The 24,322-nt window shown below is 43.8% G+C and overlaps 1 protein-coding gene and 1 pseudogene across 5 annotated transcripts; both read left to right on the top strand.

Moving 5' to 3' along the window:
• Positions 1-7,321, top strand: part of LOC118938230 — a 28,757-nt pseudogene extending 21,436 nt beyond the window's left edge.
• Positions 7,322-16,502: 9,181 nt separating this feature from the next.
• On the top strand, positions 16,503-23,293 carry LOC110485839 (ATP-dependent RNA helicase DDX39A). Of its 5 annotated transcripts, none has more exons than XM_021557032.2 (9): positions 16,503-16,658; positions 17,735-17,943; positions 18,778-18,905; positions 19,341-19,617; positions 19,935-20,053; positions 20,920-21,051; positions 21,367-21,476; positions 22,280-22,572; positions 23,012-23,293. In XM_021557032.2, exons 2-9 carry the CDS (start codon positions 17,736-17,738, stop codon positions 23,026-23,028), a joined length of 1,284 nt encoding a protein of 427 aa, XP_021412707.1. In that variant the 5' UTR covers positions 16,503-16,658; position 17,735; the 3' UTR covers positions 23,029-23,293. The 5 variants fall into 5 exon arrangements, with proteins under 5 accessions (XP_021412707.1, XP_036796403.1, XP_036796404.1 ...); XM_036940508.1 differs by lacking the exon at positions 16,503-16,658 and adding an exon at positions 16,788-16,922; XM_036940509.1 differs by lacking the exon at positions 16,503-16,658 and adding an exon at positions 17,187-17,205.
• Positions 23,294-24,322: the final 1,029 nt, after the last annotated feature.

Below are 24,322 nucleotides of genomic sequence, written 5' to 3'. Positions count from 1 at the left end.
TATACAATCGGTGATTCATTGTTATATTTATCCTGATACCAGATTCGAATTTACGCAACTCTAACAGTTGCAGGGTGGTCGCTGGTCCAATCCTTGTTTTTAGCTAGGTAAATTGTAATGATTATGTGCCAAATGTATTCGCTTCCCATTTTGCGTACTGTCCAGCTTTAGCGGTGTGCGTGCGGCCTGCTACTATCATTATTAGCAGCTAGTTAATGCTATGTAGAAATAAACATTAGACGAGTGTTTCCCAAACTCGGTCCTAAGAACATCAGGGGTGTACGTTTTGGTTTGTGCTGTAGCACCACACAGCTGAATATGCATCAAGCTTTGACTGAGTCAGCTGTGTAATGTTGTGGGGGAAATGTGCACCCCTTGGAGTTCCAAGGACCGAATATGGAAAACCCTGTGCTAGACGGTGATGTTTCACAAGGATTCAATTCAGAAAGTGAAATTACAAGAATTGGAATCCTCATGTAATATAACTAAGGTCAGATGGTGAGGAATTGTACATAGATTATTGAATTGGCATTTCAATTAACCTTCTGAATTTACTGTATTGTTGATGCAGCGCCCACCCCCAAACTAGTCTCCAGTCTTTCCTAGCTTCAACTAACGCAAGTACCCCTTCTCTAGAATGGCAGAGAACGACGTTGACAACGAGCTGTTGGACTATGAAGAGGATGAGGAGCCTCAGGTTGCCCCGGAGACCGTCACACCTGCGGGCAAGGAGGAGGTAAAGGGCTCTTAGTCTCCACCCACAGCTCTGGCTTCTGAGACTTCCTGCTCAAACCAGAGCTGCTCCGCGCCATTGTCGACTGTGGCTTTGAACATCCCTCTGAAGGTGAGCCTCACATGCACTTCCCACCTTCAACCAAGGACTGTTTTTGACTTTGTCCATTCTGTGTGTGTCAAATGGCACCCTATTCCTGACATAGTGCACTACTATTGAGCTGGGCCCATAGGGCTTTATTCAAAACTAGCGCTGTGTGTGACTGGGCCCTGGTCGAAAGTAATCCACAATATATAGTGTGTCATTTGGGACTATGAGTTATACATGTATGCCCCTTCAAGCATCACATCATACTTAAACTGGTCATCTCTGTATACCTGTCGCAAGACCCACTGGTTGATGCTTATTTATAAAACCCTCTTAGGCCTCACTCCCCCTCCCCTATCTGAGATAACTACTGCAGCCCTCATACTCCACATACAACACCTGTTCTGCCAGTCACATTCTGTTAAAGGTCCCCAAAGAGCACGCATCCCTGGGTCGCTCATCTCTTCAGTTATCTGCCCTAGTGACTGGAATGAGCTGCAACAAACACCCAAACTGTACAGTTTTATCTCAATCTCTTCATTCAAAGACTCAATCATGGACACTTACAAAGCTGCCACAACTGTCAGTGTGATGTGTTGTCTACCTTCTTGCCCTTTGTGCTGTTGTCTGTGCCCAATGTTTGTACAATGTTTTGTGCTGCTACCATGCTGTGTTGTCATGTGTTGATGCCTTGCTATGTTGTCTTAGGTCTCTCTTTATGTAGTGATGTGTGTTTTGTCCTATATATATATTTTGTTAATGTTAAATCCCAGGCCCCAATCCCCGCAGGAGGCCTCTTGGTAGGCCGTCATTGTAAATAAGAATTTGTTCTTATCTAACTTCCCCTAGTTACGTTTCTGTCTTTCAGCCCAACATGAGTGCATCCCACAGGCCATCCTGGGCATGGACATCCTGTACCAGGCCAAGTCTGGTATGGGCAAGACGGCTGTGTTTGTACAGGCCACCCTGCAGCAGATTGAGCCTGTGTACAGGCAGGTGAATGGTTGAATAATGAAATTAATCTCTACATTGTGGAAGCAGCAACTGAATTGCTGTTACATCCTCATGTACTAAAAATAGCTTTCGATGGAGAATCCATTGAGTGCTTTGTAGTTTAGGAATAGGCTTAATGTGTATCTGGGGATACTTGCATAAGAAAGTGTCTAATCGCCAACTTTATTTAACCTTTATTTGGACTAGGCAAGTCAGTTAAGAATAAATTCTTATTTACAATGACGGCCTACCCCGGCCAAACCCTAATGACGCTGGGCCAATTGCAGTCTGAATTTGTTCTCCTTTTAATCTCACTGTTTACACTGCTGTTCTATCCTATTGGATAATCTTGTGTGCTTTTTGTTTCTCTGCTGTCCAGAGAGTTCTGTATTAAACATCCTCCCCTACCTCTCTCTCTGTCTACCAGGTGTCTGTGCTGGTGATGTGCCACACACGAGAGCTGGCCTTCCAGATCAGCAAAGAGTATGAGTGCTTCTCCAAGTACATGCCTACCGTCAAGGCAGCCGTGTTCTTCGGGGGCCTGTCCATCAAGAAGGACGAGGATGCGCTGACGAAGAACTGCCCCCACTTTGTATTGGTAACGCCCGGCCGCATCCTGGCCCTCATCCGCAACAAGACCCTCAACCTGAAGAACGTGAAGCACTTTGTCCTGGACGAGTGTGACAAGATGCAAATTCAGACCACAGTAGGACAGGGGGGCTGATGCCAGATGTGAGTGACGGGAGCAAGGAGTAAGTTGAAACGTCACAGAGGAACGGTCAATTGAAAACGTGTTCCAATGTACCTACTAGCATACCACTTAGAATGCACTTCTAATACACGGTCCTACTAAGTAGTAGTGGATCTTGGAACAGAATGGGATAGATGGTGTGACTTAAGTAAGGATTTAGCCAAAACGTAGGGAAGTATTTACATTTTATGTAGTCGTCGGATTTCAGGCTGAGTGGGTTGACTTTTTTTGTGACGGCCATATTCTTTTCCTATCGTCTCTCCTTCAGACATGAGGCGTGATGTTTAGGACATCTTCAGGCTCGCACCCCACGAGAAGCAGTGCATGATGTTCAGCGCCACCCTAAGCAAAGAGATCCGTCCTGTCTGCCGCAAGTTCATGCAGGATGTACGTTGAAGGGGTTCTCATAACCCGTGGTTATGTACATGTTCTGAAACTTAAAGTTGCAGTTTTACACACACACACACACACACACACAGATGAACCCATCTCCCTAAATTGCACCTTGAAGAGGCAATCGGCAGTATAAACATTAATTAATCATCTTCCTCGCCCCTGTTTTGGAGGGATAGGTCTGGAGAAATTTAACCACTCTGAAATTCGTAGAGCTATATGCAAGGATTAACCGTCAATGATATCAGAATTATCATTTTGGCCATGTTTTGAGACTATATAGTTTATTTTTGCATTTACTTTGTTTACAAGCATTGGAATGAAACAAGCTTGTATTTTGGGTTCTGGTGGGGTACGAAAGTTGAACTAAGCTCATGGGCATTTGTTATTCTTTTAATTTTAAATGTCTAAAAATGGATGTAGAAACTGCAGATTGACCCCTTTTAAAAAAAAACATTTTAAGGGATTTTGGATATGGCTTAATTTTCATGTAGGGCCTCCCGGGTGGCGCAGTGGTTAAGGGCGCTGTACTGCAGCGCCAGCTGTGCCACCAGAGACTCTGGGTTCTCGCCCATGCTCTGTCGCAACCGGCCGCGACCGGGAGGTCCGTGGGGCGACGCACAATTGACCCAGCTTCGTCCGGGTTAGGGAGGGCTTGGCCGGTAGGGATATCCTTGCCTCATCGCGCACCAGCGACTCCTGTGGCGGGCCGTGCGCAGTGCACGCTAACCAAGGTTGGCAGGTGCACGGTTTTTCTTCTGACACATTGGCTTCCGGGTTGGATGCGCGCTGTGTTAAGAAGCAGTGCGGCTTGGTTGGGTTGTGTATCGGAGAACGCGTGACTTTCAACCTTCGTCTCTCCTGAGCCCGTACGGGAGTTGTAGCGATGAGACAAGATAGTAGCTACTAAAACAATTAGATACCAAATTGGGGAGAAAAAGGGGTAAAAATATTTACTAAAATAAAAAAAATATGAATGTAAAAATTTCCAGTCTAGCCCCTCTAAGCTTTGCCTGTTCGTAACTATCTGTCTCACAAGTGGCCAGAGTTGACCCTCTCTTAACCTGGGTCTGGGGATCTGGACATTTTCGGGAGGAACAGTCCTGGCATTAAAGCTATAAAATGAAAAATAAAGTTCCATCCAGCTCTAGTACTAGTAATTGATGTTCACAATCACATTTGTAGTTCTTCATTCACCAACACAGAATGTGGTTTACTCCTGTTTTTCACTTAATGTGGCTAGGTTTATAAAACTGCCCTAAAGAGTGACACTTTCCCCATGTTCTATTCATTAGGGCACACTAGCAAAATGTTTAGCACTGGAAGTCCTGGTAGTCCCTCTCTGTGTTCTGTTTGGTGCTTAATGAATATCTCCTGTAGGCCATGGAGGTGTTTGTGGACGATGAGATCAAGCTGACGCTGCACGGCCTGTAGCAGTACTACCACAAGCTGAAGGATAGCGAGAAGAACCGCAAGCTCTTCGACCTGCTCGAGTTCAACTAAGTCTATGCACCAACAAAGTTTCTGCCTGTGAGTTTTATGCCCTGTGTTTTTCGTCTTCAGAGTGTACATTTATTTGACCAGGGTAAAGCCAGGGTGCCATATCAGATGCAGCATGGGTTTTGTGCCCCATGTTTGTCTTCGGGGTCTCACTGCCATTTTCTCTCCTGTCTGAAGGTGGTGATCTTTGTGAAGTCTGTGCAGCGCTGTGTGGCTCTGTCTCAGCTGCTGGTGGAGCAGAACTTCCCTGCAATCGCCATCCACAGGGGCATGGCCCAGGAGGAGAGGTGGGTTCTGATGGAGAGGAAAAAATCACTGGCTAAACCCTACAGTCTATGCACTTGTTAAAATCTGAGCAGTTTTGATTGGTATAAGCAATATTAGGATATTGCTTACACTTCAAGTCATCTCAGATATTAATAAGTACATAGGGTTTAGGGGTAGATTTGGGATTGGGTCTTGGCTTTCATTGGGAATTTCTGATTTGGACAAAAGCATGTCCTCGACTTTTCCGCCCTCTTATCCGTAAACCGATAAGTGGTTGAGGAGTGTCAATTCGTTAGTAGGCAAACGGTGTCCTCGCCTCCTGCTGAAGAAGCATACAGTGCCTTGCGAAAGTATTCGGCCCCCTTGAACTTTGCGACCTTTTGCCACATTTCAGGCTTCAAACATAAAGATATAAAACTGTATTTTTTTGTGAAGAATCAACAACAAGTGGGACACAATCATGAAGTGGAACGACATTTATTGGATATTTCAAACTTTTTTAACAAATCAAAAACTGAAAAATTGGGCGTGCAAAATTATTCAGCCCCCTTAAGTTAATACTTTGTAGCGCCACCTTTTGCTGCGATTACAGCTGTAAGTCGCTTGGGGTATGTCTCTATCAGTTTTGCACATCGAGAGACTGAATTTTTTTCCCATTCCTCCTTGCAAAACAGCTCGAGCTCAGTGAGGTTGGATGGAGAGCATTTGTGAACAGCAGTTTTCAGTTCTTTCCACAGATTCTCGATTGGATTCAGGTCTGGACTTTGACTTGGCCATTCTAACACCTGGATATGTTTATTTTTGAACCATTCCATTGTAGATTTTGCTTTATGTTTTGGATCATTGTCTTGTTGGAAGACAAATCTCCGTCCCAGTCTCAGGTCTTTTGCAGACTCCATCAGGTTTTCTTCCAGAATGGTCCTGTATTTGGCTCCATCCATCTTCCCATCAATTTTAACCATCTTCCCTGTCCCTGCTGAAGAAAAGCAGGCCCAAACCATGATGCTGCCACCACCATGTTTGACAGTGGGGATGGTGTGTTCAGCTGTGTTGCTTTTACGCCAAACATAACGTTTTGCATTGTTGCCAAAAAGTTACATTTTGGTTTCATCTGACCAGAGCACCTTCTTCCACATGTTTGGTGTGTCTCCCAGGTGGCTTTTGGCAAACTTTAAACTACACTTTTTATGGATATCTTTAAGAAATGGCTTTCTTCTTGCCACTCTTCCATAAAGACCAGATTTGTGCAATATACGACTGATTGTTGTCCTATGGACAGAGTCTCCCACCTCAGCTGTAGATCTCTGCAGTTCATCCAGAGTGATCATGGGCCTCTTGGCTGCATCTCTGATCAGTCTTCTCCTTGTATGAGCTGAAAGTTTAGAGGGACGGCCAGGTCTTGGTAGATTTGCAGTGGTCTGATACTCCTTCCATTTCAATATTATCGCTTGCACAGTGCTCCTTGGGATGTTTAAAGCTTGGGAAATCTTTTTGTATCCAAATCCGGCTTTAAACTTCTTCACAACAGTATCTCGGACCTGCCTGGTGTGTTCCTTGTTCTTCATGATGCTCTCTGCGCTTTTAACGGACCTCTGAGACTATCACAGTGCAGGTGCATTTATACGGAGACTTGATTACACACAGGTGGATTGTATTTATAATCATTAGTCATTTAGGTCAACATTGGATCATTCAGAGATCCTCACTGAACTTCTGGAGAGAGTTTGCTGCACTGAAAGTAAAGGGGCTGAATAATTTTGCACGCCCAATGTTTCAGTTTTTGATTTGTTAAAAAAGTTTGAAATATCCAATAAATGTCGTTCCACTTCATGATTGTGTCCCACTTGTTGTTGATTCTTCACAAAAAAATACAGTTTTATATCTTTATGTTTGAAGCCTGAAATGTGGCAAAAGGTCGCAAAGTTCAAGGGGGCCGAATAGTTTCGCAAGGCACTGTAAGTGTCCTTTGCTGAAGTTGAGATCTACCCCTCCCCTTTCAATCAGCTGTTTACTCTGAGAAGCATGCACATATTTAAAACGATAAGTAGCATATCGTTTTTATCCATACAATGTCTAGCTAAATGTCTTTTACTACTTTACACATTTTAATTTGGGATTCCACCCCTGTAAATGTAATTTGCATTATGTGTGAATGGAGTCTAATTTCATACAAGCACATTTCCTCCTCTCCTCAGTTACTGTTGACTTTTTTTCAAATCAAATTGAGAATCTCATTTACTTGCACATTTTCTATAATAGTCATGTAGAAGAAGCTGTTATCCAAAGGGACTTAACAAGAACTTTCTCTCAGACAACATGTTTGTGGGTCACAGTTTCAGTGTACCCACAGGAGTGAAGCAGGATGTATAATGCCTGTTCTACTTATTCTAAATCTATGGGTGCCCCCCTTCCTCCCCCAGGCTTTCCCGGTACCAGCAGTTCAAGGACTTCCAAAGGCGGATCCTGGTGGCCACCAACCTGTTTGGCCGAGGGATGGACATTGAGCGCATCAACATCGTCTTCAACTACGACATGCCGAGGACTCCGACACCTACCTGCACAGAGTGGCCCGTGCAGGCAGGTTCGGGACAAAATAAATTATTTCGGGCCATGGCCCTGTACAGCAGATGTTATCTAGAATCGAGATTAATCTCTTTGTTGGTGAGCTTGAATGAAGAACAGACACATTTGGGCTAATTAGCTAATATCATGTCATCCGGTAAAGCTCTTTCAGACTACCCAAGTTCCCTAAACGCAACCACATTTAGAAGAAGAATTGCTTCCTGAATTCCTAGTGTAGCAATAAGCGCCCTCCTGATAAATCAAGTTTCCATGAATACCAAGGGGAACATGGCTTTAAAATACACACTTCCACCATCCTCCCTTCAAAGGAATTGCAAAGCAATGCGATGTGACTAATAATTTATTCTGCAATGGTAGTGAGTGTATTGTCGGAGGGGGGCTAGGCCGATCTGACCCTGATCAGGTCTGTGATTCAATAAGATACAGATTAAAAGGATCACCAGCACTGCTGCGTTAACCTCAAATGGATTACAAACAGATTTAACACTGTACACCAACATAACCCCGGATGCCCTTGCATTTGCCTAGGCATTAACAGAAAATACACACATAAACGATACACGGTATGTCCATGGGATTAGTTTAAGCCTCACTTTCCCAAAGTAGATGAACCAACCAGATCCCCTTTTCTGGAGCACTGATCGAAACTGATCTGGGACCAGTATAGTTAGTGTGGCGTCAAAAAGAAACCATCTGACTTATTACTATTACACCTGTGCCACTTTGGTACAATAGCCTCAGTACATTGTGTCACCAGTTGATTGTGTGTCCATTCATCTCTATATTAACACCATATGAAACCTCCCTCTGGGGTTACAGAACAGGTCTGGATAGTTTGCCACACACACTGGAATGGGCCAATAGAGAGGTGACGTTAATTATACTCCCAGAGAGAGTGAACTGTGAACTGAGGTGAATCATTCCTGTACATTACCAGACACCAGTGAGTGATCCTAGAAAACAAGTGCAACCAAGACAACCGCTCTGGTGAAATGGTTGCCCGGGCTTGTTTATCATAATAAAGGGCAAGGCCCTGTTCACCTGACTAGGTGGAGAAATAGATGGGGGGGCGTGGTATTGGGCGTGGCCAACAGCGCCTTCTCCGACCAACATTTTTAGAGGCCCTCCCATGGCAGCAGAAACAAAATGTTGCTGTTTTAAAACAATTTTGTCTGCTATTCGCAATTCTAGACATTTTGCCATGGCTTGTGTTGTGTTCTTATGCTACACTTCATGACCAAAAGCTTGTCAAACATCTCATTACAAATTATGGGCATTATTATAGAGTTGGTCCCCCCTTTGGTGCTATAACAGCCTCCACTCTTCTGGGAAGGCTTTCCACTAGATGTTGGAACATTGCTGCGGGGATTTTCTACTTGCTTTCATTCAGCCACAAAAGCATTAGTGAAGTCGGGCAATGATGCTGGGCGATTAAGCCTGGCTCGCAGTCGGTGTTCCAATTAATTCCAAAGCTGATCGATGGGGTTAAGGTCAGGGCTCTGTGCAGGCCAGTCAAGTTCTTCCACACCAACCTCGGCAAACAATTTCTGTTTGGAACTCCCTTTGTGCACGGAGGCATTGTCATGCTAAAACAGGAAAGGGCATCGTATAGAATGTCTTTGTATGCTGTAGCGTTAAGGTTACCCTTCACTGGAACAAAAGGGCCTATCCCGAACCATGAAAAACAGCCCCAGGCAATTCGTTATTCCTCCTCCCAGCATTAGTTGGCACTATGCATTGTGGCAGGTAGCGTACTCCTGGCATCCGCCAAACCCAGATTTGTCCATCGGACTGCCAGCTGGTGAAGCGTGATTCATCACTCCAGAGAATGCGTTTCCACAGAGTCCAATGGCGGCAAGCTTTACGCCACTCCAGCCAATGCTTGGCATTGTGCATGGTGATCCTAGGCTTGTGTGCGGCTGCTCGGCCATGGAAACCCCTTTCATGAAGCTCCCGACAAACAATTATAATGCTGACGTTGCTTCCAGAGGTAGTGAGTGTTGCAACTGAGGACAGATTATTTTTTACTCGCTGCAACACTCGGCGGTCCCGTTCTGTGAGCTTGTGTGGCCTACCACTTCACGGCTGAGCCGTTGTTGCTCCTAGACGTTTCCAATTCACAATAACAGCACTTACAGTTGACCGGGGCAGCTCTAGCAGTGCAGATATTTGACAAACTGACTTGTTGGAAAGGTAGCATCCTATGATGATGCCACGTTGAAAGTCACTGAGCTCATCAGTAAAGGCCTTCTACTGCCAATGTTTGTCTACAGAGATTGCATGAGTGTGTGCTCAATTTTTATACATCTGTCAGCAAAGGATGTTGCTGAACTGTCCGACTCCACTAATTTGAAGTGGTGTCCACATACTTTTGTATATACAGTGTATCTGAGTGACTCAAACATTATAACACAATCAATTGGGGGCCCCATGCCAAGACATTTGGGGAATTTTAGGGGAAACACTGTAATGTTGTTTTTGTAATATTATCACCCCTCTAGTATGTGATGTCTCTGAAACAATACAGTTATACTGATCTGTAGCATCCTGTATCTGGGCAAATAATGGTTTTCTTTGTGAGTAACTTTAACTAGTTCCCATTCCATTTCCGCTTTATTCCGTGCTGTAATGTAAAGTGCTTCCAAAATAATATGAACAACAGACTAGAAGGGAGCTTGTAGTAGCTGCAGTAGGGCAGGATACTGGAGTTTTAGACTTGATATGTCAGGTCATGGAGTTGCTCCCAGTAGCTCAGCGTCTTCAGGATAATGGAGTGGAACCTTTAGCACAGGGCAGGCCTCTGCTGATCGCTACAACCAACCTACCACAGTGAGAGAGTCGGTGTGACGAACAGATAGACACTACCTCCGAGATGCACAGACAGACAGACAGGCAGACAGACACAGACATGAGGACACATTTATGATATCCCTCCCTCCTACTACGGTCCTTATTGTGGCATTCAGCAGTTTTGTACGGCTGAAGCACGCCACAGCCAAGCCGGTGTAAAACAGACTTAATCTGACAACATCACAAAGGCATATTAGTTTACCATTCATTCACAGTTCACCTTAGCATGGATTGCCATACTTTGGAGGTCAGGATTCCATAGCCGCAGACAGAACAGTTGAAACTGGAGCAGCAGCACGGTCAGGTGGACTGGGAACAGCAAGGAGTGATCATGCCAGGTAGTCCTGAGGCATGGTCCTATGGCTCAGGTCCTCCGAGGAAGAGAAAGACAGAGAGAATTAGAGGGAGCATACTTAAATTCACACAGGACACCGGATAAGACAGGAGAAGTACTCCAGATATAACAAACTGACCCTAGCCCCCCGACACATAAACTACTGCAGCATAAATACTGGAGGCTGAGACAGGAGTGGTCAGGAGACACTGTGGCCCCATCCAATGATACCCCCGGACAGGGCCAAACAGGAAGGATATAACCCCACCCACTTTGCCAAAGCCCCCACACCACTAGAGGGATATCTTCAACCACCAACTTACCATCCTGAGACAAGGCCGAGTATAGCCCACAAAGATCTCCGCCACGGCACAACCCAAGGGGGGGCGCCAACCCAGACAGGAAGATCACATCAGTGACTCAACCCACTCAAGTGACGCACCCCTCCTAGGGACGGCACTCTATAGTGCTTTAGAGATTTATTCCCTCTAGAAAAAATATATAAAATGAGGGAATTATTATTCAAATGTAACTCTTATTATGTCAATTGCAATTAGGTTAGGGCATTATTATAGCCTATACTGGCTATAATGACTGGCACAGTGAACATACTCGTAACAATGATACTGTAGTAGACAGTAGACAGCAAGTTGACCTTAAGAATCTATAGCATGCAGGTGGGTCTGTAAAATGTTTTTAAAATTTTTTAAAAAACTCAAGAAGAAGATCAAAATAGCTGCAAGTTGTGTTTATTGAATAAAATGAGTTGTGAGTAGGGGGGGTTGTCTCCCTCCCTCTTCTGTTGGCTTTGAGAGTTTATTTAGAAAGTGGGTTGGGGGAGGTGGCAGCAGGGTTTTCCCAAACTCGTCTTCTGCACAGTTAATTTTTGCATTTTTTTTTTGCAGGGGAAGCAAAATAGTTTTGCCAGGGCGGCTGTGATCCGCGGGAGGAGAGCCTGTTTTTTCTTATGCTCATCTTCAGCCACAGTACCTGAACAGGTGACAGAGAACAAGGCATGAAATCAGGGTTGTGTTCATTAGGGTACACAGTAGCAAAATATTTTTAAACGGAAACAAAAACAAGCATTTGTTATTGGCAAGTTCAAGAAAGTTCCTCCCTGTTTTAGTCCGCTGTCTTCCATTTAGTGGCTAATAACTTCATCATAGTCTCCCGTCCTTACATTACAATAGTGTGCTGAAGACAGATGCACATGTTGACTGACAGAAATGAGGACTTACTATCATTGCCAAGAGGAGACACCTTGTTCTTCTTCTGGTTCTTGTTATTTCCTCGCTTCTTCTTTCCTGACTTCCTCACTTCTTTCTTCATAGCCTCTTTCTTCTTAGTAGAGGGAGAAACAGACATGAGTCGATGCCTCACAATCAAACAGCCCAAATAACTAAACGATCTACTGGTTCTTGGCCGTCTCACCTTTTTGGAGGTGATGTCCTCGAGGTCTGTGGAGAGGGCGCTGCTGATGGGCTTGGTGCTTTCAGAAAGGTAGCTAATTACCTGGGACTTTTCAGAGATGGCTGAGCTTACACTGGTCTTTTCCAAACCAGTGCTGTCATCAGCCATCTCCTCTAGGTCCTCTTCTAGGGTTTCCCTCCAAGCCAGGAGCTCCTCGGTGAGGGTGACGTCACTCCTTGAGGAGGTTGAGGAGTGTGACCTCCCACTACCACGGCTCCTCCTGGCTCCAAAATGGCCGTCGGAACTCCAGTCCTCGGAATAGTCATCTATGACTTGTGTGATGGTGTCCGCCATGCACCTGATGGCTACCAGAGCGTGCGGCACGCAGTTGAGCCCGGTTGGAGTCCGAACGCAGGGACAATCTTTTAGCCGCAGTCTTCACGATGGCCTTCACCGCATCCTCCCCACTGAATTGGATGCTCTCCTCCAGGCCAAAGACGACAGAGATGTCAGCATACTTCAGGGCATGCTGGACCTCCACAAAGAGATCCTTCATCAGCCTGAAGGGTTCATTGGCCCTCCTTGTCTGGGGGGACTCTGAGGCCTCCAGTCGGCACATGATGCCATGGAGAATAAACTTCAGAGTCTGGGGGCTCATGACGGTGGCCCAGGGAGTGCTGCAAAGGAAGATGTGCTCCTTGCCTGGTAGGAGGGAGGGAATCTTCTCCAGGGGGTCCTGCCTGTTCTTGGTGGGCATCAGGGAGCTGTCACTGATCTCGGAGACCTCAGCCCCCCCCACCTCTTCTTCCAGGGTCTGGGAAGGAGCTGCCCGTGCTGCATGGGTGGTCGTCACAGAGTCGTCCTTCATGGAGGTGCTGGGGACTACCTCTTCTTCATCCAGGCGGAGTCTGGGCAGAAAACCGTCCAGAGTCTGGGCAGGAGCTGCCCATGCTGCCTGGGTTGAGGTGGAGGGTTTAGGGTATGAGACAGTTGTGCCGCTTACAACCACCTCCTCTTCGTCCTTGGGTGAAGAGGAACACGGAGAGCCAGGGAACCTTTCCCTGGCACCGGAATCCAATCCTAAGAAAACACACTCATATTCTGAACTGGTTCAAAGCCACATCCATGTATAACACTATGCAGTATCTAGTACATTTACTATAATGGTAATACACTGGTTATTACACAAGTTATTACATGGTTATTACTGGTGATATGAGCAAAACAGGTTATAGGTGTACCTTTCTGGATGATGAGCCTAGCCTTGTAATCGTCGTTGCAGGTACTGTTCAGGATGTCTCCCACCCTGGTGGTCAGGACCTGGCAGACGGCCCCTAATCAAATCAAAATGTATTTAATACAGGGGTGTCAAACTCATTCCATGGAGGGCTAAGTGTCTGCGGGTTTTAGTTTTTTCCTTTCAATTAAGACCTAGACAACCAGGTTAGAGGAGTTTCTTACTAATTAGTGACCTTAATTCATCAATCAAGGGTGGAGTGTTACCCTGCAGAAACCCGGCCTTCTATAGAATGAGTTTGACATTTGATTTAAAGTAATTCTTCACACATACCATGTCTCCTAACACTGTATAGAAAAATAAGATAGAAAAAGGAGAGAAAATGAAAGTACCATTACTGACAATAAGAGAAAAGAAAGAAGGGGAATGTGCGGGTGCAAAAGACGGTAAAAACAACATAATAACTAACCTAGAGCCTCCTTGTTGTCATCGGAGAGGGAGGGGGAGCTGGAGGACTGGAGGGTAACTTTAGTGCCCTTCTTGATAGCTGGCAGGACACCTACAGAAAGAGGATCGTAGACATTAGTGGATCCTTCCACCATATATCGTTTTAGAATTCTATCAATAAATCCATGTACTTTGGAAGTGGAGATGAATACTCACGGTAACTGATTGTTTGAGTTAGAGTTTGAGGCAGTGCCAACATACCAACTACTTGGCGGCTTAATTTTTTCACCCCTGACTTAGCCTCCCTAGACCTTCTAGCCTTGATAACCTCTGTGGCCTTCTTTTCTGCCTTTGCTATATTTGCCTCTCGGCTGGGCCTGGGGCCTTGCGGGGGCTTCGGCACAAGGTTCTGAGACAAATAACAACAGTGGGGAAATCATATCACCATAGAAACCACATTTTTCACCATAGGCATGATGGTACTGAGTGACATGTCACATAAGGGTTAACCTTAGAATTAGAATCAGAATTAAAATCTGAATTGCAATACTATTAGTTCTAACTAGTAGGTGGTCCATGTGTCTTAATGGCGTTATTATCGCGTTGTAAACTGGTTTTCAACCCTTCGTATTACTAGATTGCAACCAACTGGCCTCCGTGACAACCAGACGTTTTGCAACAGAACTAAAATATGTTTCTTACCTTTCGAGGGCTATCCTGGAGGCAGTCTACCAGGGCTGGCAGGCTTAGTCCATCATGGTCAGCGGAATGGACATCTGCTATTCGAGGGCTATCCTGGAGGTAGTCTACCAGGGCTGGCAGGCTTAGTCCATCATGGCCAGCAGAATGGACATCTGTCTGGAGCACTTGCTCTCCAGCACTAGCTTGGAGGTTCCCAGCCTGGTGTATAGGAACATAAGGAAATACATATAACTTAAGCCCTCCATTATTATGCCCACTTTTCCAACTATAAACCATAACCTTAGAATTACAATCAGAATTCAAATCTGAATTCCAAAACTATTAGTTCTAACTAAACTCAGCAAAAAAAGAAACGTCCTCTCACTGTCAACTGCGTTTATTTTCAGAAAACTTAACATGTTTATGGTTCATTGAACAAGCATGGGAAACAGTGTTAAAACCCTTCACAATGAAGATCTGTGAAGATATTTGGATTTTTACGAATTATCATTAAAATACATGGTCCTGAAAAAGGGACGTTTCTTTTTTTGCTGAGTTTAGTAGGTGGTCCATGTGTCTTAATGGCTTTATTATCACGTTGTAAACTGGTTTTCAACACGTCATATTACTAGATTGCAACCAACTGGTCTCCGTTACAACCAGACGTTTTGCAACAGAACTATAAGACGTTTTCTTACCTTTAGGGGGCTGTCAATGGGGCAGTCTACCAGGGCTGGCAGCCTTAGTCCATCATGGTCAGTGATGTCTGTCTGGAGGACCTGCTCTCCAGCACTAGCTTGGAGGGTCCCAGCCTGGGGTATATGAACATAAGGAAATACATTTTACCTTAGCCCTCAATTAATTATGCCCACTTTTCCAACTATAAATCATATCAATCTGTTTTTTACAGCATATAGGTTATACTACCAAGAAGATAGCCTCATTACATATCAAGAGGGATAGCCCCAGAATGAACAAACATTTTTTCATCACTTATGAGTCTTACTTTTAGAAGAATGTTTCTCAACGGTTTATGATTTCTATCCATTGTGCTTTCAGGCACCCTTCAGATTGGACCTGACTTTTTTTTTAAATAAACAAATACATTTTAAAATACATTTCAAACATTTTTTTACAACATCTTGGCCAGTTATGCTGTACTTACACAGAATGTCGTCTTTGTCCACTCAAAGTGATTTATTTGAACATAAGGATGACTGTCCTTTGCAAAGCATCAACTCAACTGAGGCAAAAGCAGCGCACTGAACATTTTCTTGAGTTCGTTTACGTCATAGGCTTCTATATTCCATCGTACATTATGACGTCAACTACAAAAGCACAGAGCGACCACTCCGGGAAATTAATGCATTGTTTCTGATCACATACGATATCTGAAAAATGTTTACAATGTAACCCAATTAATTTAGGTTCAGTGAGGTTTTATCGTATTATATGGATAAATGATGCCCTCTGTTGGCCATAACTGATATATTATAGTTTTTTTTTTTTTTTTTTTACCTTTATTTAACCAGGCAAGTCAGTTAAGAACAAATTCTTATTTTCAATGACGGCCTGGGAACAGTGGGTTAACTGCCTGTTCAGGGGCAGAACGACAGATTTGTACCTTGTCAGCTCGGGGGTTTGAACTCACAACCTTCCGGTTACTAGTCCAACGCTCTAACCACTAGGCTACCCTGCCGCCCAAATAAATCAAATCATTGATGGGTTTGGTGAGGGAAGACAGATGTAGTAAGCTGAAATGATCAGGGCATGCACACATATTGCCCATGAATGAATAAATGTTTTAAGCCAAATGTATATTTGTCCAAGACAGTCATTGTTACGCCTTTGCTCAAATTGCCCAATATAGCTTAATGTCACACATCTATCATATTTATACAAAATGGATGAATGCATTCTGTTGGTTTGTAAATGTTGTAAATAAATATGTATATAGTATGCATATTATTATTATTGTTTCATTCATTTATCTTTTTGACCTGCACTGTTGGAATTCAGATCTTAAGAATTTCACTGTACCCTACAATTACATCTGCGAACGACTAATAAACTAATCTAATCGACTGAAATGTTTACATTATTGCTGAATAAGGCTATCACAGTGTACTTTCTTCATAACAGTGTTGTCAAACAAGAAATGATGCCAACAATTTAGTTTAGGGCAGCTGGCAAAATCCCGCCTTCTTCGTTGGCATTTTCAAGATCGGCATTAAAATAGACCAATCGTGGTTCGCTTTCAAGCCGGTTTGGTGAGATTGCCTTTAAAATTAACCAATAGTGGCCACGAATACATGCGTACAGTGCTTCTAGACTGCCCCTGTGAACCTAGCTAGCAGTGATACTCGAAGCCGATTTGAATTAACACCGAAAAGTAAGTGCTATTTTAATTGCATAAAAAATGTACTGTATTGAGTGATTTTCAATATCTTAATGAATTGTAAATAAGAAACATATTTTTCTTTCCATAATGCTCATAAATAGCAGCCATGTTCGAGTATATTTTTGTTAAAATCTTTGCGAAAACCTTGTGCAATCTGGCTAGCTAACTAACACATTTAGCATTGCGTCAAGCTAACGCTAGTACTAGCACGGTCATGTCAGTTACCAGTTAACTTCTGCTAGCAGTGTGTCGCAGGTTGGTTCCGAGAATTACATTTTAGGTCAAGTTAGGCCCTAGAAATGTCTTGCCCGTTATTAATTTGAGCCAACGTTATTTCTGAATATTCACCTTGCATTTGGAACCTATTTCCCTTTATAGCACTTTGCTGTCACAAAGTTTGAATGAGGAGGCGGCTGCCATTGTTTGTGCGGAGAGTGAGGCATGATTCCTTGTTCAACTTGATTGAATCGGGCAACTGGCTAACTACTGTAAACTGAGTTGCAGGGTGGTCGCTGGTCCGATCCTAGTTTCTAGCTAGGTAAATTGTAATGATTGTGCCAAATGCATTCGCTTCCCATTTAGCGTACTGTCCAGCTTTGGCGGTGTGCGTGCGGCCTGCTACTAGCATTATTAGCAGCTAGCTAATGCTATGTAGGAATACACGTTAGACGAGTGTTTCCCAAACTCGGTCCTAAGGACATCAGGGGGTGTACGTTTTGGTTTTTGCCGTAACACTACACAGCTGATTCAAATAAGCATCAAGTTTTGATTGAGTCAGCTGTGTAATGTTGGGTGGAAACGTGCACCCCTTGGAGTCCCAAGGACCGAATATGGAAAACCCTGTGCATGACGGTGATGTTTCACTAGGATTCAATTCAGAAAGTGAAATTACAAGAATTGGATTCCTCATGTAATATAACTAAGGTTAGATGGTGAGGATTTGTACATAGATTATTGAATTGGCATTTCAATTAACCTTCTGAATTTACAGTATTGTTGATACAGCTCCCCCCCAACTAGTCTACAGTCTTTCCTAGCTTCAACTAACGCAAGTACCCCTTCTCTAGAATGGCAGAGAACGACGTTGACAACGAGCTGTTGGACTATGAAGAGGATGAGGAGCCTCAGGTTGCCCCGGAGACCGCCACACCTGCGGGCAAGAAGGAGGTAAAGGGCTCTTACGTCTCCATCCACAGCTCCGGCTTCCGAGACTTCCTGCTCAAACCAGAGCTGCTCCGCGCCATTGTCGACTGTGGCTTTGAACATCCCTCTGAAGGTGAGCCTCACAGGCACTTCCCACTTTCAACCAAGGACTGTTTTTGACTTTGTCCATTCTGTGTGTGTCAAATGTCACCCTATTCCTGACATTGTGTACTACTATTGAGCTGGGCCCATAGGGCTTTATTCAAAACTAGCGCTGTGTGTGACTGGGCCCTGGTGGAAGGTAATCCACTATATATATATATATATATATATGTGTCATTTGGGACTCCGACTATGAGTTATACATGTATGCCCCTTCAAGCATCACATCATACTTAAACTGGTCATCTCTGTATACCTGTCGCAAGACCCACTGGTTGATGCTTATTTTTAAAACCCTCTTAGGCCTCACTCCCCCCTCCCCTATCTGAGATATATACTGCAGCCCTCATACTCCACATTCAACACCTGTTCTGCTAGTCACATTCTGTTAAAGGTCCCCAAAGCGGACCTATCCCTGGGTCGCTCCTCTCTTCAGTTTTCTGCCCCTAGTGACTGTACAGTTTTATCTCAATCTCCTCATTCAAAGACTCAATCATGGACACTTACAAAGCAGCCACAACTGTCAGTGTGATGTGTTGTCTACCTTCTTGCCCTTTGTGCTGTTGTCTGTGCCCAATGTTTGTACAATGTTTTGTGCTGCTACCATGCTGTGTTGTCATGTGTTGATGCCTTTGCAATGTTGTCTTAGGTCTCTCTTTATGTAGTGATGTGTGTTTTGTCCTATATATATTTTTGTATGTTAAATCCCAGGCCCCAATCCCTGCAGGAGGCCTCTTGGTAGGCCGTCATTGTAAATAAGAATTTGTTCTTAACTAACTTCCCTAGTTACGTTTCTGTCTTTCAGTCCAACATGAGTGCATCCCACAGGCCATCCTGGGCATGGACATCCTGTGCCAGGCCAAGTCTGGTATGGGCAAGACGGCTGTGTTTGTACTGGCCACCCTGCAGCAGATTGAGCCTGTGGACGGGCAGGTGAGTGGTTGAATAATGAAATTAATCTCTACATTGTGGAAGCAGCAACTGAATTGCTGTTACATTGAAGCCTAGGCCTCCTGTACTAAAAATAGCTTTCCATGGAGAATCCATTGAGTGCTTTGTAGTTTAGGAATAGGCTTAATGTGTATCTGGGGATAGTTTCATAAGAAAGTGTCTAATTGCCAACTTTATTTAACCTTTATTTGGACTAGGCAAGTCAGTTAAGAATAAATTCTTATTTACAATGACGGCCTACCCCTGCCAAACCCTAATGACGCTGGGCCAATTGCAGTCTGAATTTGTTCTCCTTTAAATCTCACTGTTTACACTGCTGTTCTATCCTATTGGATAATCTTGTGTGCTTTTTGTTTCTCTGCTGTCCAGAGAGTTCTGTATTAAACATCCTCCCCTACCTCTCTCTCTGTCTACCAGGTGTCTGTGCTGGTGATGTGCCACACACGAGAGCTGGCCTTCCAAATCAGCAAAGAGTATGAGCGCTTCTCCAAGTACATGCCTACCGTCAAGGCAGCCGTGTTCTTCGGGGGCCTGTCCATCAAGAAGGACGAGGACGCGCTGAAGAAGAACTGCCCCCACATTGTGGTGGGAACTCCCGGCCGCATCCTGGCCCTCATCCGCAACAAGACCCTCAACCTGAAGAACGTGAAGCACTTTGTCCTGGACGAGTGTGACAAGATGCTGGAGCAGCTGGGTGAGTTGGACAGGGGGGCTGATGCCAGATGTGAGTGACTGGAGCAAGGAGTAAGTTGAAACGTCACAGAGGAACGGTCAATTGAAAACGTGTTCCAATGTACCTACTAGCATACCACTTAGAATGCACTTCTAATACACTGTCCTACTAAGTAGTAGTGGATCTTGGAACAGAATGTGATAGATGGTTTGACTTAAGTAAGGATTTAGCCAAAACGTAGGGAAGTATTTACATTTTAAGTAGTCCTCGGATTTCAGGCTGAGTGGGTTGACTTTTTCTGTGACGGCCATATTCTTTTCCTATCGTCTCTCCCTCAGACATGAGGCGTGATGTTCAGGACATCTTCAGGCTCACACCCCACGAGAAGCAGTGCATGATGTTCAGCGCCACCCTAAGCAAAGAGATCCGTCCTGTCTGCCGCAAGTTCATGCAGGATGTACGTTGAAGGGGTTCTCATAACCCGTGGTTATGTACATGTTCTGAAACTTAAAGTTGCAGTTTTACACACACACACGCACAGAGATTAACACATCTCCCTAAATTGCACTTTGAAGAGGCAATCGGCAGTATAAACATTAATGAATCATCTTCCTCGCCCCTGTTTTGGAGGGATAGGTCTGGAGAAATTTAACCACTCTGAAATTCGTAGAGCTATATGCAAGGACTGACCGTCAATGATATCAGAATTATAATTTTGACCATGTTTTGAGACTATATAGTTTATTTTTGCGTTTACTTTGTTTACAAGCATTGGAATGAAACAAGCTTGTATTTTGGGTTCTGGTGGGGTACGAAAGTTGAACTAAGCTCATGGGCATTTGTTATTCTTTTAATTTTAAATGTTTAAAAATGGATGTAGAAACTGCAGATTGCCCCTTTTTTGGATATGGCTTAAGATTCATGTAAAAAGTTCCAGTCTAGCCCCTCTAAGCTTTGCCTGCTCGTGACTGTCTGTCTCACAAGTGGCCAGAGTTGACCCTCTCTTAACCTGGGTCTGGGGCTCTGGACATTTTCGGGAGGAACAGTCCTGGCATTAAAGCAATCATGAAAAATAAAGTTCCATCCAGCTCTAGTACTAGTAATTGATGTTCACAATCACATTTGTAGTTCTTCATTCACCAACACAGAATGTGGTTTACTCCTGTTTTTCACTTAATGTGGCTAGGTTTATAAAACTGCCCTAAAGAGTGACACTTTCCCCATGTTCTATTCATTAGGGCACACTAGCAAAATGTTTAGCACTGGAAGTCCTGGTAGTCCCTCTCTGTGTTCTGTTTGGTGCTTAATGAATATCTCCTGTAGCCCATGGAGGTGTTTGTGGACGATGAGACCAAGCTGACGCTGCACGGCCTGCAGCAGTACTACTGCAAGCTGAAGGATAGCGAGAAGAACCGCAAGCTCTTCGACCTGCTCGACGTGCTCGAGTTCAACCAGGTACGGACAGAGGTCTTTTCAGAGAATTGAATGCTAAAACGTAATTTATTTTAGTTTTAATCTGAGGGAGTTGACTGTATTTTGTCCGTGGATTTGAAAGTCACGTTTTTAAATACAATTTTACTCATTCAAGTGAACTAAGTCTATGCACTGACAAAGTTTCTGCCTGTGAGTTTTATGCCCTGTGTTTTTCGTCTTCAGAGTGTACATTTATTTGACCAGGGTAAAGCCAGGGTGCCATATCAGATGCAGCATGGGTTTTGTGCCCCATGTTTGTCTTCGGTGTCTCACTGCCATTTTCTCCCCTGTCTGAAGGTGGTGATCTTTGTGAAGTCTGTGCAGCGCTGTGTGGCTCTGTCTCAGCTGCTGGTGGAGCAGAACTTCCCTGCAATCGCCATCCACAGGGGCATGGCCCAGGAGGAGAGGTGGGTTCTGATGGAGAGGAAAAAATCACTGGCTAAACCCTACAGTCTATGCACTTGTTAAAATCTGAGCAGTTTTGATTGGTATAAGCAATATTAGGATATTGCTTACACTTCAAGTCATCTCAGATATTAATAAGTGCGTAGGGTTTAGGGGTAGATTTGGGATTGGGTCTTGGCTTTCATTGGGAATTTCTGATTTGGACCAAATGTCCTCGACTTTTCCGTCCTCTTATCCGTAAACCGATAAGTGGTTGAGGAGTGTCAATTCGTTAGTAGGCAAACGGTGTCCTCGCCTCCTGCTGAGGAAGCATAAGTGTCCTTTGCTGAAGTTGAGATCTACCCCTCCCCTTTCAATCAGCTGTTTACTCTGAGAAACATGGACATATTTTAAAATGATAAGTAGCATATCGTTTTTATCCATACAATGTCTAGCTAAATGTCTTTTACTACTTTACACATTTTAATTTGGGATTCCACCCCTGTAAATGTCATTTGCATTATGTGTGAATGGAGTCTAATTTCATACAAGCACATTTCCTCCTCTCCTCAGTTACTGTTGACTTTTTTTCAAAAGGAGGAGAGGAATGAGGAGTTGCACAATCAAATTGAGAATCTCATTTACTTGCACATTTTCTATACTAGTCATGTAGAAGAAGCTGTTATCCAAAGGGACTTAACAAGAACTTTCTCTCAGACAACATGTTTGTGGGTCACAGTTTCAGTGTACCCACAGGAGTGAAGCAGGATGTATAATGCCTGTTCTACTTATTCTAAATCTATGGGTGCCCCCCTTCCTCCCCCAGGCTTTCCCGGTACCAGCAGTTCAAGGACTTCCAAAGGCGGATCCTGGTGGCCACCAACCTGTTTGGTCGAGGGATGGACATTGAGCGCGTCAACATCGTCTTCAACTACGACATGCCCGAGGATTCTGACACCTACCTGCACAGAGTGGCCCGTGCAGGCAGGTTCGGGACGAAAGGTCTGGCCGTGACCTTTGTGTCTGATGAGACTGACGCCAAGACCCTGAACGATGTGCAGGACCGCTTCGAGGTCAACGTGGCAGAGCTCCCAGAAGAGATTGACATCTCCACCTACAGTAAGCTATATCCAACTAGTCTAGCACTCATTTGGATTTCATGTGCTACTGCTGTGCTTTTTCATGGTTTATGTCTTAAATGTCTCCCTATGTAGGGCACTACTTTTGATCAGAGCCACATAGGCTCTGGTTAGAAGTAGTGCACTATATAGAGAATAGGATGCCATTTCAGACACAACCATGTTTTCACTTATTTATTATTTGGGGTTTTGTAATATCCTTCATTATGCCAGTGCTGCTTGCAATTGTTCCTTCAAAGGAATTGTTGATGAGCCACTTTAGAGCATTTGTTTATTACCTAGTCATTCCAAGTATGTGGTCTGTATAGCTATCTTATTCTGAAGGTATCTATTTTTTTGTACCCAGCATCTGCCAGTCATTTTATGTGGGGACACTGCTTGATGCTATAAACTAAACTCTCCCTCTTTTCTCGTTTCAGTTGAACAGTCCAGATGAAAATCGCTCCCTGACCAGTGAAGACGATGTGTCCGTGCCCCTCTGTCCTGGTCTTTTTTTGGAGAGGGATAATAAAATAATCCTTTTTTATTTCTATTTTAAATGCCTCTCCTTGAATTCCCAGTTCATTAAGCATCACTTTTTATTTGATTTTTATCCTATCCTCCCGAGGCTGCAGTTTTAATGTTATTTTCCCTGTTAATGGTGGTTGTTTCTATTTTTGCTTAATGAAATAATTGATATTAAAATGTTTTATACAATGTTATGTCACTGTATGTTTTCTTTTTCTTTCTAATAGGGTTGAAAAATTCTGGCAATTTTCTGAAATCCCTGTTGGATGATTCTCTGCTTATTCCCTCCCTGGGACTGTTTGGAAAGTTACCAGAATTTTCTAACAATACCTACTAATTTGAGAAGTTGGCTTTTCACATTGCAGTATATCATTGAACATGAAAGATCAATGTTGAATTGAAATGAGTCAGAAGACAGACCAACATTAACACTATAATATATAATTCAATTTTTCCTGTCACAAGTAGGGGGCACTATGATCATGTATTTAAAACACTTTTTTTATATATATATATATATATATATATATATATATATATATATATTTAACAAAAATATAAATTAAACAGGTAAAGTGTTCATGAGCTGAAACAAAAGATCCATACGTACCCAACGCTTCTCATTTTGTGCACAAATTTGTTTACATCTGTTACTGAACATTTCTCTTTGCCAAGATAATCCATCTACCTGACAGGTGTGGCATATCAAGAAGCTGATTAAACAAAACAGCATTATCATTACACATGTCCACCTTGTGCTGGGGGACAAAAGGTGTGCAGTTTTCACAACACAATGCCACAGATGTTTCAAATTTTTAGGGAGTGTGCAATTGGCATGCTGATTGCAGGAATATCCACCAGAGCTGTTGCCAGATAATTTACCATAAGCCACCGATGTCGTTTTAGAGAATGAATTTTGCAGTAGGTCCAACAGGCTTCACAACATCGGATCACGGGACGACCAGGACATCCACATCCGGCTTCTTCACCTGCAGGATTGTCTGAGACCATCCACCCGGACAGCTGATGAAACTGTGGGTTTGCACAACTGAAGAATTTCTGTAAAAACTAAACTCTCAGGGAAGCTTGTCTTGATCTGACTGCAGTTTGGCTTCTTAACTGAGAAAATGTTCAGACATGTCACCCGTTGAGCATGTTTGGGATGCTCTGGATCGACGTGTACAACAGACCGTTCCAGTTCCTACCAATATACAGCAACTTTA

This window comes from Oncorhynchus mykiss, chromosome 13 (genome assembly GCF_013265735.2).
Source record: "Oncorhynchus mykiss isolate Arlee chromosome 13, USDA_OmykA_1.1, whole genome shotgun sequence".
Taxonomy (NCBI): Eukaryota; Metazoa; Chordata; class Actinopteri; order Salmoniformes; family Salmonidae; genus Oncorhynchus; species Oncorhynchus mykiss.
Note: the sequence above shows the minus strand (reverse complement) of the source record. Positions and strands in the feature narration are given on the sequence as shown.

Coding starts and splice junctions, on each gene's coding strand:
- LOC110485839 (XM_021557032.2), top strand. CDS start 17,736: ATGGCAGAGAACGACGTTGACAACGAGCTGTTGGACTATGAAGAGGAT. Junction 18,906..19,340: donor TTGAGCCTGTGGACGGGCAG/GTGAGTGGTTGA, acceptor TCTGTCTACCAG/GTGTCTGTGCTGGTGATGTG. Junction 20,054..20,919: donor GCCGCAAGTTCATGCAGGAT/GTACGTTGAAGG, acceptor TATCTCCTGTAG/CCCATGGAGGTGTTTGTGGA.